Raw genomic sequence first — 16,998 nt, forward strand, 5'->3', positions numbered from 1 at the left:
CTAATTAAATGAATGATTAAATATTCTTCCCTTTCCCATAGGTAGGATCCAAAACTATTACGACAAAGTTTTTGAAATACAACTCACATATAATCAATACCCCATGCTTAAAATCTTATAACTCGTTTCAGTTTTTTGTATGTATCATATAAGGATAATCATTAAGAAAATTATTTGATAGCCTTAATTATTTAACTAAATTTACCATTATATCTTTCTTAAATAAGTAAATGTGTAATTAATTATAACTAAAGGCCTTATTAGTGTAGTAAAATTGAAATTGAAAGAACCAATTAATGCTTCTTGATTTTTCTAAAGCGACAAATATTTTGGACTAAATTGTTATTGACTAAAATGACAAGTAAAAAAGAATAAAGTAGTAAAAATATACATAATACAATTATATAGAAAAAGAAAAAGACTCTTCTTCCTAATACTTATCGTTTAACACTGTGCTGCCTCATCAGTGAACAACAGCTATATTCTGCAAGGTATTTTTCTTCTATTTAACTTTCCTCAGCTGCCAATTCTATCCTATAAATTCTTCTTTCATCTTATTTCAACACCAATCTATACTTCACTATTTTAACTTCAAAATATGCAGAAGTGGTTTTGGTGCACAAAGCATGTGGCGTTCACATAGGATTTGGGAAGGGCGGCGCCCCAAGCAATGGCGAAGCAAGAATTTTCGCGTCAAAATATTTTTCCAGCGATTTGACACCCATTTCTATAAGGTCCGTCACTGACCCAAGGGATGTGACGTAGACAACTTATTCTAATGCAAACACTAATAGTTGTTTTCACGACTCGAATTAATGACTTATAAATCATACAGACAATTTTATTATTACTCGGAGGCTCCCTTTCAAGTTAATTTGATGTTTTGGCAGCCAAATCATCAGAGATTATATACCATAATTTTATAAACTACAAAACAAATGTTATCGCTACTACGACAATAAGAAATAGTATAGTTTATAATTTTATTTGCAAGTTGGAATGTTGAAGATGGTGAATAGGTTTGTAAATAATATTTTTCTCTTTATATTCTTCAGCATGCAACTAGTGCAAGAAATCATGATTGCTTGAACTACTTTTAAAAACCTTCAAGATACGAAAAAATCCTTGCGCAACGTGAATCCGAATATAATCGGGCTTCAATGCGGGTACCGAACACCGGATGAAAAATCAAAAAAACTACTTTTAAATGAAAATAGATCTGACGGCTGCTGTTGACCGAAGCAAATCTTACTCAAATATAAAAAAATACATAAAAAGAGTCATTCCTTGTCAAACCAACAAATATTTAATTTTCTTCTTTTGGCACAATATTAGCTAAGTATAAGGTGTAAGGGATGACTTTAAGGTGAAGACAAGTTGGAATCCAACAAAAATAATTGGAGTATGGTCTTAGCCACCTCATCATATTTTATCTTTCCTCTTATTATTGTCTGCATTTGACACGAGCCACTGTTCTGTACATATGTACCAAAAACTCCGTGAAACAAATGAATGAATGAATGAATGAATGACTGTTAGTTGATTCTGACACTTCACCTAAAAAAGTTTCAGTTTTTAGCTAATAACTGAGAAATCTGAGACCAACCCATTTCATTTCACTCGCTATTCTTGTCATTCACCTGTGTGTTTTAGTACACTGTCTGCTGATTGTCGGTTTGTTTTTTCTCGGAATTTGCGCTCCGTGAGTTTCGTTATGCTGGATTTTGTGAGGTGAGGTGAGTTTGGTTCTTTATTCTTTTTGTTTTTAATATTGCAGTGTATTGTTTCAAAGGACTGTTCTTGTAGTATTTGGATCTTGCTTTCTGAGTGTAATTGGTTAATTTGCGTATTGTATATTTGTATTGATGTGGCTGACATAGTGACTTTACTTGTACTGCTGGTAGCCTGGTAATTGTCTTAGACGTGAAGAAAAAATTTGCCAAGACTTTTCTGAAACTAAAAAGTAAAAGTCTTTAATAGGTTCTGCAATGTCTAAATTAACTTCAAAATTGAAATTTGCTTCTCTGTCTTTATGATTGTTGTCCTTATAGATTAGTTTCATGATCTGGCTATACTTTGATTGACCCTAGCATTCTAGGTTCTTTTACATCTGAGCAAGAAAAGCAATTTGGTTCGCCTCTTTATTTTCTAGTCATTTTTTTCTTTATACTGTTAAAAGGGCAGCCCGGTGCACTAAGCTCCAACTATACGCGGGGTTCGGGGAAGAGCCAGACGACAAGAGTCTATTGTACGCAGTCTTACCCTACATTTATGCAAGAGGTTGTTTCCACGGCTCAAACCCGTGACCTCCTGTCACATGGCAGCAACTTTACCAATTACGCCAAGGCACCCTTTCATCCAAGAAACCCGTGACCTCCTAGTCCTAGACTATAGCAGGAGCTTAGTGCACCGGGCTGCCCTTTTTAATTTCCAGAAGGTTACTGGAATATATAAGTTAGTTTATAATTTTTTTTATCTAAGCTTCCTGGAAATACCAAGGGGTTTTGGATTGACAAAATTAAACTACTTTATAAAGCTGCTCAAGGACAGAGTTGCTAACTTATTGTATGATGTTGTCCAATGAATATGTTGTACCTTTGTCATTTTTAGTTACAATAAGTTGCTCTTTAAAAGCCTCTTTAACATTTATTTGTTTGATTCCTCTTGCCAGTATATGACTCGGTTCAAACAACAGTGAAGTCGTCGTGCTTAATCATCTAATGGACTTCCGAACCTTGTTGTTAATCTTTCTGGCGCTGTGTCCTGCATTTTCAGCGCAAACAGTTGAAGATACTGAACTTATGATTGATACATCTGTAAGAATTGCCTGGACAGATGATAATTATATTTGTGCTACCATTGATTGGTGGCCTAAAGAGAAGTGCAATTATAAGCAATGTCCTTGGGACTTGGCATCTATTATAAATCTGGTAAAATCCTGGTAGCCTGTTATTGAAGGGATAAGTTGTTCTCCAATATTAAAAATGTATATATCTTATTGAGTTTCTGATTAAGAAATGAGTGGTCAGTATTACTAAATGTGTTTTGATTTGTCAGGATTTATCTCACCCTTTTCTGGAAAATGCTATACGAGGTTTGCACAAGCCATTATGCTATAACTTTAACCTATTTCTGAGTTGTTTATGTTATTACCATAGTTAGCAAATGAGACTCAAACATGCTGTCATTTCACCTTAAAATCTGAAGTGCATAAGCAAACTAGATTTCTTTCTCGTCTTTTAGATTTCTACTCTTCTCTGATTTATATTTATTGGTGATACAGCTTTCAAGGGTTTGAGATTACGACTTGGAGGTTCTTTACAGGACCAAGTAATATATGATGTAGGCAACTTGAAATCTTCTTGCCATCCCTTCACCAAGCAGAAGGATGGGTTGTTTGGATTCTCCAAGGGATGCTTACATATGCATAGATGGGATGAGTTAAACAACCTTTTCAAGAAGACAGGGTAAGATTGTCTAATTCTGTACATCTTCTCCTATTGCATTCAACAATATAAGTGTCTAACCATGTCCTGGCTAATAATCTGATCTGCTCCTAGGCTGCACGTTCTGGCTCAATACTATTCTTATTCTTCTTTAACTTTTTCCAATCTACGGATGCTATTGAGGAAACACGCGTCTCCAATTTGGTTAATTCCCAAATTTGACCACTTTCATCTTTATGAATGACTATATTCTAATTGATGAACGGATACAAGGTGAATTAAGATATAGGTAGTTTGTTATATGTCCATGCAGAGACGCGTCCTGAATTAGTATCTTTGACTTTGATGTTACTACTTCTTAATCCTGAATGTGCATCCATGACTATTCAAGAAACCTAAAGATGTAGGAATACACTGCCATTCTTTGAAGAGTGGTGTTGAATTTGCATTTCCTCAAATACAGCAGACTATGACTATACAAAAAACTAAAAGTAAAAATAACTCTTGGACTGTCAAAAAACTTACCATGATTCTAAGAGTTCTCCCTTGAAGTTCATATAAGTTCAACTGCTTTTGCTGCAGAGCACTTGTGACTTTTGGTTTGAATGCGTTGTATGGGAGACGACGGATCAATAGGCATGCATGGGGAGGAAATTGGGATTCCAGCAATGCCCGCGATTTCATGAAATACACTGTTGCCAAAGGCTACCAGATACACTCATGGGAATTTGGTATATTTCTGGCATATTTCTTTCTTCTTGCAAGTTTATTTAAAATTTTAAATCTCTCCTTTACCAGAAAGGTTCCCTTCCTCAATCATGCTTTTTCTGATTTTGCAGGAAATGAATTGAGTGGTCAGGGAATTGGTGCAAGTGTTAATGCTGTACAGTACGGAAAAGATGTTATCCATCTGCACAATCTCATAGACCAAGTATACAAGAAATTTGACCAACGTCCTCTTCTATTAGCACCAGGAGGATTCTATAGTCCTGAGTGGTTCAGCAAGCTCCTTGAGGTTTCAGGGCCTGGCATAGTCAACATCTTGACGCATCATATTTATAATCTTGGCCCAGGTGAGCTAGTGTGAATCTGTTTTTTTAATAGAACGGAGCTATATGAGAATCCCCTTGATTTCTATAATATAATTTGTATTGGAAAATTAAGGCATATTCAACACTAGATAAAACTCATAAAATCACGGATAAAATCTTAAATGCTTTTGCTTATGACACTTAGTCTCCATTCGCTGTCATGTGAGTTACTTTGTTGGCAATAGCATTTGAGATAATGGAAAAGCCGCATACAAATACTTTTGGCTTGACACTGGAATCAATCATGTTACATCATCAAAGAGACTGAATTTTTCTTGCGCTGCACATGGTAGTAAATAGTAATGAAAGAGGATAATGTAGAGTTCAAATTATTATTTTTCTAATTCTCATATCATTGAGGTTTGTCATGTTTTTGCTTTTCTTAAACTATGTTAGTTTTGAAATTCAACATTTCTAATTTATACTTTATTATATGTCCTTAGAAGATTGAAACTTCTCCAATCTATTTTTTTATATGAAAAGTTGTTTAGAACTGTGTTATATAGTCTCTAGACAATAAAGTTATTATTCTGGTTTATTGTTTTTGTCGTTGTTTAGAGTTGAGGCCTTTTTCTGACATTTATCAGCTATATGTAAGTCCTTATATTCGATTAACTTTTTTACGTATCTTTCTGGATTCATCTTTTATAAGAAGTAGTAGACGAGAATATTCAATATACAGCATGTGAATATGTTTTACCACAATGATTATAGAAGAGATATAGTTTTACCAATCAAATTGATGTTTCTTTGACATCAAATGTCAACATAAAAAAAAAATTGTAGACTTATTTTAAATTCATAAACTCACAGCTCTGGATAGTAGATTTTTTACTGATTGGTGTGATATCACTGCTTGTATTATCTGGATTTAGGAACTAATCAAGTTAGTAATGTCAAGTGTTCTGTTTCAGGGTCCGAGGGAAGCAAGCTTGTAGATAAAATTTTAAATCCTCAATACTTGAATAAAATATCAGACACATTCGGCAATCTTACTCAAACCATTAAAATGAAGGGTCCTTGGGCTTCAGCTTGGGTTGGAGAATCTGGTGGAGCCTACAACAGTGGAGGTCCTAATGTGTCTAACGCCTTCGTAGATAGCTTTTGGTAAATTTTATTGCTTAATTTGATTTATAGTATTAGCTAGCAGTCGAGTGAAGCAATTCCAGAGACCATAATTGAGGCATGTGGTATGGTTTTTCATTCATGTCTGGCTGATAACATGAATTGTAGGTATTTAGATCAGCTTGGGATAGCAGCCAAGCACCATACTAAAGTATACTGCCGACAGACTCTTATTGGAGGAAATTATGGGCTCCTTGATACCAGCACGTTTGTTCCAAATCCTGATTATTATAGGTGAGGTGCTTGACAACCTTATTCGACTTCACTCTATTATTTAAAGGGGCAGGCTGTTATTTTTTTATATTTCTGTGTTAGGTCCTTCACAATCTAATTAAAAGTATCTGATCCATTCATTTTCACTTCAATACAGTGCACTTCTTTGGCATAGACTGATGGGAAAAGAAGTTCTTGATATTAGCAGCAAAGCATCACCATATTTGCGCTCTTATGCCCATTGTACAAAAGATAGAGTAAGAGTGCCGATTATATCCTGATTCACTTTTGTAATCTGAAATGCATTAATTACTATGTCGGAAAGTTATCCTGATAGCAAGTGCTTTGAAGGTTCCCCATAAGGAATTCTTGCATTTAACTGACTTCTTTTTTTCGTCTGCTTCATAAGCCATTATGTCAATCTGACATTTTTGAAGGCTCAAACATCAGAGCTGCTTTAGACTACAAAGATGCAACAACTCAAGTGCTTCTCTAACATAGTTTTGGATTATTTCAGAGTTCTAACACATAAGAACCAAATGATTTGGGTTTGTGAACTCTGCAGAGGGGACTTATAACTCTGCAGGGGGGACTTATAGCTAGATGCAATACGTTACACTGCCTCCAGTGTAGACTATGCAATCTCCCTTAGTTGATATTTTCTGTCACGAGGCATATGCCTTAGTTCAAAAACCAACCTTCATATTGTTGCACATAAGAATTGCAGCCAATGTCTCTACTTATGCTCTATGCTACTTATATTTTGCTTTGTTCTGAAAAATGGATCATCAAAAATAAAGGGTTATAGTTGATTCCCTCCTGTGCATATATCAAATGACCCAGTTTGGTGTCGCTTAGTCCACTTCCCTCTCATCGTTTTTGTTCTCATTTATGTGTATGTACTATTTGTCTTCAAATCTCTACTTGATTATTTGCATATCCATACTACTGCTAAAGACCAAACCACATATTAACTTACTGATTTTGCCTTTGTACAGGCTGGTGTGACTTTACTTCTGATCAATTTAAGCAACCAGATTCAGTATGGGGTCAACATCCAATCCAGTGCATATACCAGCTTGCAAGTCGGTAAGAAAAAAAATCACAAGAAAAGTTCATTCGTGCACGGTCTTAAAGAAACTGTTTCGTGGGTAGGAAGCAAATCATCAGATGTTACATTATATCGAGAAGAGTATCATCTAACTCCAGAAGGCGGCAACCTTCAGAGCAGAACTATGCTCCTCAATGGGAAACCATTGCAACTCACAGAAACAGGAGATATTCCAAGTTTGTCTCCAGTTCTTGAAAATATCAAATCTCCAATATCAGTTGCACCATTGTCCATCAAGTTCATTGTATTCCCCAACTTTAATTCTCCTAGTTGTAGATAAGTACTATTGAAAGCTCACATTATACTTGGCAAAAATTATATTCATGCCTTCATTGGACTTAATATGGCTACAATAATACCAGTCCCCTATAGTCAATTATAACTTCATATGGAATAATTCATAAGAATCAATACACCATTATTTTTTTGTCTCATCTACATCTACTATTGATACTTACATTTCCTTTTATCCCTTCTTATTAATTCGATTATGCATTTTATGTTTTTGCCTCTGAGTACGTGTGTATTAAGCAGAGGAAGTTGGCATAAATGAAGCTTTGTGTAACACCCCAGACTTTAGACAGAGTCCCACATCGGCAAAACACAAAAGGGATGCTGGATATATAAGATAACAAGCCTTAGATCCTAGTGACACGTTTTAAACCCGTGAGGGCTTAGGCCCAGACCGGACAATGTCACTAACGGGCTCGTTCAACTGAGTTTAGGCAAATCCCGGTTAGGCGGGACAAACCTCAGTGCTAAGCATACCAGTGAAAAATATGTTGCCTTTTCATTAAGGGGTGTGAATGAGAAATGGAAGAGACACCTCATGTAAGGGCTTAGGCCCAGAGCGGACAATGTCACTAACGGGTTGGGGTGTTACACTTTGGATGTACATACCAGTGAAAAATATGTTGCGGTTTTTATTAAGGGGTGTGAATGGGAAATGGAAGAGACACCTCTTGGATTGTACCTCTTCATCTCACCATTTCTTTGTCTATAAACTTAGAGGTTTGGCCTCATTTTTTAGATATGGAAAATCTGAAATTTTCTCCTCTCTTTTTTACAGTGTTGCATTATTTTTCAAAATAAATAAAGTGTCAAGTGTGATTTGCTCCGTTTGTTGAGTTCGCTGAAGTTCTGTAATTTCGATTGCCAGTATTACAGAATAGTTTTTCCGTTCTATCCTGGTAGGAAGTAATCCATAACCTTGGACAACAATGAAGGGATTAAATTTCTCAAGGACACACAAGAAACTTGTGGGCTCGAAATTATTTTACGATTTATTTATTAAACTAACGTTGTTGATTTTGAACACAGTTCACCAACAAAATACAGGGACATGAGCAGGGAGTAAAAGGAAAAAATGAAAGAAAAAAAAAAGAAAAGAAGGAACGACTATACAGTATCTCATTTATTTTTCCTCCTTTATAGTAGTAAAATCTAGAAAATTCAATAAGGGTTGAGCATCGTTTGCCACTGAGCTATGTAAGGGTGTTTAAAGTTTATTCTTTTTATCAATAACAAATAGTAATACCTTACCCTACACAGTATAATTTTCACACATAGTTTCGCCCTCGCAAGAATATCAAGATTAATTTGAAAAATAAGGAAAGAATAACTATTTATTGTCTCGGTTATTGTTAAATTTCAAATTTGAGTGCCATAATACTCAACAAATTTCACACTTTTGACGGATTTTTAACTTTAAATAAAAAATAAAATTGTCATGTTGTAGTTCAAAAGCAAGTGTAAACGTCGGATAATAATTACTTATCAAAATTTACAAAAAAAAAAAATTAAAACAATATTAGTTAACGGAATAAACCTCTATCAATTGATTGCTAAATAGTATAATCGTACACTACAATGATAAGAAACTAAAATATTTTTTCAAACTGTAAGGAGTCAAATGTGGAATACTAAAGCTATTTTTCATGACCATAACAACAACAACAACAACAACAATAACCCAGTATAATCCCACTTACCCCTACCCTGGGTAGAGAGATTGTTTCCAAATAGACCCTCGGGCATACTTCCCTTCAAGAACTTCCCACCTTGCTCTTGGTTGGAAGTGGAGGTTGCTTACCATCAGAACAACCCCTCTTGACCCTAAATAAAAAAAACTATTTTTCTTTTTTGGTCTTTATTAGAAAAAATAAACAAAAGTTTAATATTCCCCATAGAAAGAGAAAAATAGAATGAATTCCACTTTGGTTTGGTGTTAAAACCCGAGACTTTTCTAGATAAACCTCTACGCCGCGTCGGCAAACACAATCGTAGGCCTGAATCTGAAAACCTTTGGTTAATTCTCTCGAAAAAAAGATGGCATCGCCGTCACGCGGGGAAGTCCTTACCCTTTTCCGTTCGCTTCTGAAGACGGCGCGTCAGTTCCCCGATTACAACATCCGGGAATACACTAAGCGCCGGACAATCGATGGGTTTCGGCAGAACAAAGACCTCTCGGATCCCTCAAAGGTCGCAGCTGCTTTCTCCGAAGGTAGGTCCCAGCTCGAGGTCGCCAAGAGGCAGGCCGTAGTTTACTCCCTCTACGCCCCCAAGGTCAAGAGCGTCATGGAATTGAACTAGTAACTTAAATTTCGTCATTTTTAATCCTTTTTGATTGAACAATAGAATAATTTTATGAACGTTCAAGAGTTCAGCAGTGTTCGATGTGAATCCCTTGAATTATGAATGGTATTTTGTAGAAAGCCCTAGGGTTTTGTATTTTTATAGCATCTAATATCCAATGTGATAAAAGGCACTGCCGTGTATTATTATTGTTCTTTCGTTGATACTCCTAAGTTTTGTATTTGGAAGCATCGATTTTTCGTATAAAGGCTTAACCTTTTTCTGACTTGAATGATTTTGTTAGCTAAACTGAACTTGATAAACAATTACTTTGTTAGATAGATTAGAGATTGTGGTTTTTATTTGCCTGGTGAATAGCTGGTTAATGGAATGTATGCCCTTATGACATTGTTGGCCGGCAATTTCTGTAGTTCTTTGGATTCCAGAGTGTGTGTGTAACTGTGTATGCGGATCCGGATAAGTTCTTCAAATTATTGGCTGCGTGAGTACCTTGATTCGGATTTGACTGGTACTGCATTGTTTGGTGTATAATCACTGTAGAATTTAGCAGTATCTTTTGCAGAAGTTTGTTACCGTTGATATTGTGATTTATTAGGGAATAGGAATAGCAGCTTCAACAAACCATTGAGGCTAAATATGTTGTAGAATAAACTGTAAGTTTATCACTAAGAAGTACTCGCTAATGTTGTTGAGGTAGGTATTTGGACCCATGAAGAATTGAACTGAAGTGAACTTAGTTTCATGTGGAGTTATCTTTCTGTGATGGGACTATATGTAAGTCCTCAGTTAGATTAGAGATGTTGGAAGAATATCAATTGAAAGGGGAAGGCTACTTTCAAGAACTTTGGGCAAAACCAAGGTCAAGAGAAGGTTATAATATATCTTTCTCAGCCCGATAAAAAGAATCTCTTTCTCAGTTCCATTTATCATCCTCTCTTAACATTATGCTGGCCAGAACGTCCCTTTTCCTTCGTTTTATTTTTGGGTGAGTATACTTCCTTTTTCCCTGTTCCTTCTCAAGCTTTCAGCCTCCTGTTTCTGTTTGTTTAAGGGAACTACCGAAGGGAAGTCTAACTCTGAAAACCTTTGCCTCGACTTAGCTCATCTTTTGCGTGTTTTCTAATGGACCAAATGAGGCATAACTTCCCTCTTCTTTATCCAAATTTTGCTATTACTGCAACATACAACACCCATGAAGACATTCTTAAAGTCCTAACAGCTGAAAAGCTTGCTGTGTTAGAACCGGAAATTCTTTATATGGAAGTTAATTTCTTTTGTCCAGCTTGCCCTGTTACTGGGAGTTCCTTTGCGTATGTCTTGTGTTGCATATTGGAAGCTGCGAGAGCTTATTCAAGTGGGATTCCTTTGAATCCAAAGGCATCTGATCTCGGAAAGCAATAAGGGGAAAACCCAGTTGTGCTCTTTAAAGTTTAGTGTTTTTTTTTTGGTTTGTCCCCACATCTTTGAGTGCAGTTCAGCAACTGTTTTTTAATGCTACTCGGCAAAATATGTTCTGAAACGCGTTTTTTTGTTGTACCATCTGGCAAAGTATCTTGCAATGTCATAGATTTTGTTAGGTTCTCTAGACGAATGAACTTTGTCTTCCCCAGAACAGAGTGATAAAATGGCAAGAATGGTGCAGGGAATGTTAATCATTCAAGTAATGGATTAATAGCCCGTTTGGCCAAGCTTCTAAAATCAGCTTATTTTGAGAAGTGCTTTTGGTGAGAAGTAGTTTGTGTTTGGCTAATTAATTAGAAAAGCATTTTTGAGCAGTAATTAGTGTTTGACCAAGCTTTTGAAAACTGCTTCTAAGTGTATTTTTTCAAAAGTGCTTCTCAGAAAACTGTTTTTGCTTCTCTTCAAAAACACTTTTTTTTCTTCCAAAAACTTGGTCAAACACCTCAATTTTTTGCCAAACACTTTTGGCCCAAAAAAAAAGCTTGGCCAAACAGGCTATAAGCCTCAGTTATACATTAGTTAGGTGTTTATATGAACCTTTTCTAGTTACTCTGCTCCATATATTATTGTCGTACAGCAAATGAGTGCAAGTGTTAATGACTCATAAACATGAACAGCGAGAAACTAAAAAATCCAGAATCAGTAGCACCCTCAAAAAACTGGTTTATAGCCCTTTTGGCCAAGCTGCAAAAATCAACTTATTTTGAAAAGTGTTTTTTTTTTTCAAAAATGCTCTTCTCCTCAAAGACACTTTTTTTTCCTTGTAGAATCTTTGACCAAATACCTCAATTTTTAGCCAAAAGTGCTTTTGGCAAAAAAAAAAAACACTTTTGGCCAAAAATAAACTTGGCCAAACCGGCGCTGTTGTAGCCACCAAAAGAAAAAGGAACAAGAATATGCAACAGTGCACACAATACTTAAGCGGTTTCAAGGCGAGTGATATCGCCTTTTTCTTCAAGGTGAAATTCGGTTCAAGCAAATGAACTTGCGTGCGAAGAAAGTCATGTATCCTTCGTGATGCAGTGAAATCTAAAAGTTTGTATTGATAAAGTGGCAGAAAGTAAAAGCTTTTTGTGCAGTTCAGTGACAGACAATCAGTAAAATGTTTCTCCTGGCAATTAAGAAAGCTGGAAGCCATTAGTGAACACCAGAAAAGGCCTTAATGGCTAGAACCATTCTCAACAAGTTCTGTTCTCTTAGCACCGAAAAGTGGTTAAAGAAGGGATCGTGGAAAAATATTGAAGTAACTAAAGCAAGTTTTTGCCAGAAAATGAGGTAAAATCTGCAGTTTTATCGGTAGCAACTTTCAAGTTGGGTCGTAACAATGTCTAAACAAATGTTAAATGTGCTCAAGATTATTTCCTAAAAATAGTTAGATAGCAATTTGTTGATGTGTCAGATTACCTGGAAATTAATTGATTAACTCGATCTGACGTCGTCAACCGTGTACAAAAATTACAGAAGTAACAGATGAAGGAATTTGATTAATGAAAAAGAAAAAGAGAAGGAAGATGAGAGACTTTGAAGGACTCTAGAGGAGTTGAAATAACAAAGTAACTACAAGAAAAGAGCATGTTAATATCTCGTGCTAATGCAGTAGGTCCAAAAGATGAATGCTGGTTATTTTCCAAGTAAGCGGCGGCCACGCTGATTGGCACCTTTAACTCGGAAATTGAGCTCATCCACATCATCTTGAAGATGATCCAGGGCTTTGTTCTGCCTGCAATATCCAACAGCATATGCAGAAATGTTCAGAAGTGATTCGAGAAATACACACTAGTACAATGATCATGGAAGTACATAACAAGAAAAAGGGGGAGGCAGGAAAGAGCAAGGAAGCTCATAGTCCTAAAAGAAAATTTCACAATCTTAAACACTAACCTCCCAATTTCAGATCCCATGTCAAGAGCCATATCTTTGAGCTCTCCCAACAGGTTACTGAGATCTGATAATGCATCATCTTGCTTTGCCTTCTCAACCTGTCAAATTTTCAAAATGATCAGCGCTGTTTCGAATGCGAGAAAACACATAGGTGCTTAGAAAACAAGCCTCCAAGACTGCCTGGTGCGAGTCTTCTTAGGCAGTTAGGCTTCCCAGTCTTAGAAAATAAGCCATGCAGTTTTCACCATTCTAAGATAGCGGATGCATCAGAAGAAGGGTCTTCACCGTTCTAAGATAGAGAATGCAAACAAATGGATAGAAAAAAGGGGCAGCCCTGGTGCAAAGCAGAACGCAGGGTCAAGGGGAAGGCCACAACCAAGGGGTGTGATGCAGGCAGCCTATCTAACGCAAGCGTTAGTGGCTGATTACACGGTTCAAACCCGTAATCTATAGGTCACACGGAGACAACTATACCGTTGCTTCAAGACTCCCCTTTAAAACAAATGGATAGAAAGTTTAGATGAAATATTGCGCAACTTCAACTTGTTGATGGAGCACAGTTAAGGAAAGAAAAAGGAAAGCCTTCACCACGAGTAGTTGACTTATTGGTCGCAACTCTTCACACTGTGATAAAACTAACTTGAGAGCAAGTTTATCTTCCTATCACGCAACAGGCTAGAGCCAATATCAATTCTCTGAACCATTGATATAAAGGAGTTCTTAATATCCGTCTCTATTTTGTGCCAAGTAACACACATGTACCTCAATGTGCTGTAGTGCATTTGTACGTTCTGGTGGTGGTGTTCGTGAACTTGAGCGTCCCTTAGGTGCAGAGCTCAACCCCAACTTCTCTCTCTGCTCCAGGTGGTTACCCTTTCTTTGAACTGGATCATCTGCCACAGTAACAGGTAATCAGCAATTTTTTCAATAGCCACAACCTCCCCACAGTTTATTAAAGCCTTCTATATCTGAATGTCCAGTTAGTTATTTATTTCCCTACTCAAGAACACCAAAGCATATTAAATGAACAAGAACAAAATCAGATGAGTAACCTCTAGTAATTACTGGCCCTGTAATTGGGCGAGTCTTCTTAGGCTTCCAAGTCTTAGAAAACAAGCCCCCTAGACTGCCCAAGAGTTTTTCACCCTGTAATCAAATTTCAAGCTTTAGTTTCCAATTGATAACTACAGCAGCGAAAGGAAATAACAGATACAAAATATTCCATATCAAGGAAATAGTAAGAAAGTATTTGGTAGCTTTGGGGCAACTGTAGGTTAAGGACTTGTAGGAGGAACGGGTTAAAGCAGACTAGTGATGTATGCTCTATAAAAGTCTAAACAAAATCTATATCCCCTCCTAAAGACTATAAAGTTTCATCTCAAATTGAACAAGGAAGTAACCTACCAGTCAGCATAAATTTCAAACAATATTTGAGTTATTCAATGAAATACTAAAGAATGAAAAGTTGCAGAAACAAGAAAAACAGATGGGTATTGGCAATCCATGATGATATAAAGGGTAATGTTAATCCAAAACAAGTTCTTTTGCAAACTACAAATTGCAATAGACCTAAAAAAACCATACTCTGCTAAGGTCATGGTCAATGTCAGCTGCAGTTGTGTGGGTTCTTGTAATCTGTTCACCTTGGTGATGTAAGGTGATCAAAGTTTTTGTTGCGTCCTGTCTCATGTCTTCAGCAATCCTCAGGCAGCTGTTAACAGTCTTTGTTGTCTCTTCAGCCTTGTGTAGGGCATAGTTTTCCAACTCCTGTACAGTTTGGTTCTCAAATCCTCCAGAATCCCGGAAGTCATTCTTGTATCTGTTTCTTGCTGTTGACGTCGTGGAGTAAGCAGATGAATGAGTACCTTTAACATCATCGTCATCAAAAGGGTTTGTACTCAAATGTGGAGTAATTAGAGAAGGCTCTGACGAAGTTCTCCGTGCAGGTGTTATAGTTTGCTTGCTATCAGATTCATTGTCAGAATCAAAAGGATTTGAACTAGAATAACCATGAAATCCAGGATTCGCAGAGTGGTTTTTGGCATTCAGATGCAAGGGTGACTTCTTAAGCCCAAACATTTTCAATGGATAAGAGGTAACCTTGCTTCAGTAGGAACTAGGAAGTGTTCAACTAATTAAGGCTGTACCTGGAGAAAGAAGCAAGGGATAGCTATTAACAGTACGTTTAACAGCCACATTAGTTATCAAGAATCAGCTATAACGGGAACATTCACTTGAACATCCTGCTGACCTACATTTAGAGTGAAAGTTAATGTATTCTACATCGATAAGATTGACAATAGACTAATAGATCATCAAAAACTGCAGAAAGGATGAAATAGGTCTCAAGGCTAAATTTGGTGCAGGCAGAGGAAAAATACAATAATAATTATCTACAGGGAACAGAGACATGATGTCAGTTGAAGTAGCCAAGTCCAAGATTCAAGCACACAAACTAGTATTTAATACTCCCTCCATTCCAATTCATGTGAACCTGTTTGACTGAGCATGAAATTTAAGGAAAAAGAAGACTTTTAAAAAATGGGTCCAGAGTATTTGTGGGATGATAAAAGTTTCTCATTAAGGTAGAATTGTAAGTTTAAGCTAAATTGTTACCAAATTTAGAAAGGGGTCATTCTTTTTGGAACGGACCAAAAAGAAAATAGGTTCACATAGTAAAAGTTTAAGAAAAAGGACGGTAAAAAGTTTTTTTTTTCTTTTGGTTCTCAAGGGGCTTACATAAAAGAAAAAGGGCATCCAAGAACACATTTAACAGCCCTTCAATAATATATCAAAAATTCAAGGAATATGCAGGCCCGATTCTCTATGCATCTTCATCATAACTCACACGTTAAAAGTTTAAAGTGAAAAGCTTTTCTTATAGAAATAAACTTTTACTGATCTTCTTTTTTCCAATCAAATGAACAATCTGGTTTCCCAATTCATCTGGCTTACTGCTTTATTCTTTAAAACCCAGAAATAAAACGAGATTAAAACGACAGAGAAAAGTGCAGATTGTTTCACTATAGAGTAGAAAAAGATAGCCGCAAGTGATAATTCGGAAAGAAAATTTAGATAAAAATCACAGAAAAAAGTAACAGAAACAAATCAGTACAATAAGCTTAGTGATTTGAACAGATCCATGGATAAAAACAAAAATGCATAAATTAAAACATTAAAAAAATGAAAATTACCTGCAAATCCAAGGAACACTGAGGATAAGGATTTAGGAGCACCGAGATTAACGCCCCTATTGCGGAGAACCACAATATGGAGAAGATCTAGAGAGAGAGGAGAGTATTAAATTTGAAAGTGGGGAACAGGCCTATATAATATAGTACTTCGTCTAATTTAGCAATTTATGAATACACTTTCCTTTTAAGTCCGTCCAATTGTCCCTTATATTAAAAATAATTACTACTTAATTTTTACTTGCTTAATTTAAAAAACTAATAAATAATTTGTCATTTTATACATAATTTACCCTTATTACTTTCCAACAGTTTAGATTTATAATAGTCAAAATTAATTTTTCAATAATAATAATTAGGAGCTTTATAGTAAAATTGTGATGTTATTTATTATTTCTTAAGAAGTGTGACAAGTCAATAGTGGACCAGTTAATTTAGACGGAAGAAATATTTTTATATTTATTAATAATTTAGTTTAGACTCTTCATTTTAATTTTAGTAAAATAATTTATAAACACACCAAATATAGAGTATTTGTTTTAGATCACAAATCTTTTTTAAAATTATATTTCTTAAACTTTGTGTCAATGCATCACATAAAATGGAACAAGTATGTAATTGAAAATTCTTCTTTTTGTCCGATATAATTGAAAATGTTGCGGACACTAGCATACCTTTCGTTTGGGAGAAATTATTTGCATTCTAATATATTATTGGGCTTAAAATTTTAATATTAACGTTCAAATTTTGTAGCAAGAGGTACAATAGTAGTAGTAGTACCAAACTTCTGCCCATCTCAATAATCTGACAGGAATAAAAATAAAGTATAAATAAACATGTGTTCTAGATTAAAAAAAAAATTAAAAAAAAAAACGCGTAGACGG

General features: G+C 35.8%; 2 protein-coding genes across 7 annotated transcripts; one reads left to right on the plus strand and one right to left on the minus strand.

Annotated features, from left to right (window-relative positions):
• The first annotated feature begins 1,374 nt into the window (after positions 1-1,374).
• Positions 1,375-7,417, plus strand: LOC107827511 (heparanase-like protein 2). 5 transcript variants are annotated; one of them, XM_016654659.2, is made up of 10 exons: positions 1,375-1,731; positions 2,672-2,930; positions 3,058-3,094; positions 3,284-3,467; positions 4,029-4,177; positions 4,286-4,519; positions 5,452-5,644; positions 5,771-5,896; positions 6,033-6,132; positions 6,874-7,417. In XM_016654659.2, the coding sequence occupies exons 2-10, from the start codon at positions 2,721-2,723 to the stop codon at positions 7,264-7,266; spliced, it is 1,626 nt and encodes a 541-aa protein (XP_016510145.1). In that variant the 5' UTR covers positions 1,375-1,731; positions 2,672-2,720; the 3' UTR covers positions 7,267-7,417. The 5 variants fall into 5 exon arrangements, with proteins under 5 accessions (XP_016510145.1, XP_016510144.1, XP_075112780.1 ...); XM_016654658.2 differs by having other exon boundaries at positions 1,444-1,736; XM_075256679.1 differs by lacking the exon at positions 1,375-1,731 and adding an exon at positions 1,753-1,963.
• Positions 7,418-12,447: 5,030 nt separating this feature from the next.
• Positions 12,448-16,276, minus strand: LOC107827510 (SNAP25 homologous protein SNAP33). Of its 2 annotated transcripts, none has more exons than XM_016654656.2 (6): positions 16,118-16,276; positions 14,508-15,070; positions 13,976-14,069; positions 13,686-13,816; positions 12,924-13,021; positions 12,448-12,762 (listed from the first exon to the last, which is right to left on the minus strand). In XM_016654656.2, the coding sequence occupies exons 2-6, from the start codon at positions 15,000-15,002 to the stop codon at positions 12,663-12,665; spliced, it is 918 nt and encodes a 305-aa protein (XP_016510142.1). In that variant the 5' UTR covers positions 15,003-15,070; positions 16,118-16,276; the 3' UTR covers positions 12,448-12,662. The 2 variants fall into 2 exon arrangements, with proteins under 2 accessions (XP_016510142.1, XP_075112783.1); XM_075256682.1 differs by having other exon boundaries at positions 14,508-15,174; positions 16,118-16,268.
• Positions 16,277-16,998: the final 722 nt, after the last annotated feature.

The sequence above is a fragment of the Nicotiana tabacum genome, chromosome 6 (genome assembly GCF_000715075.1).
Source record: "Nicotiana tabacum cultivar K326 chromosome 6, ASM71507v2, whole genome shotgun sequence".
In the NCBI taxonomy this organism is placed as follows: Eukaryota; Viridiplantae; Streptophyta; class Magnoliopsida; order Solanales; family Solanaceae; genus Nicotiana; species Nicotiana tabacum.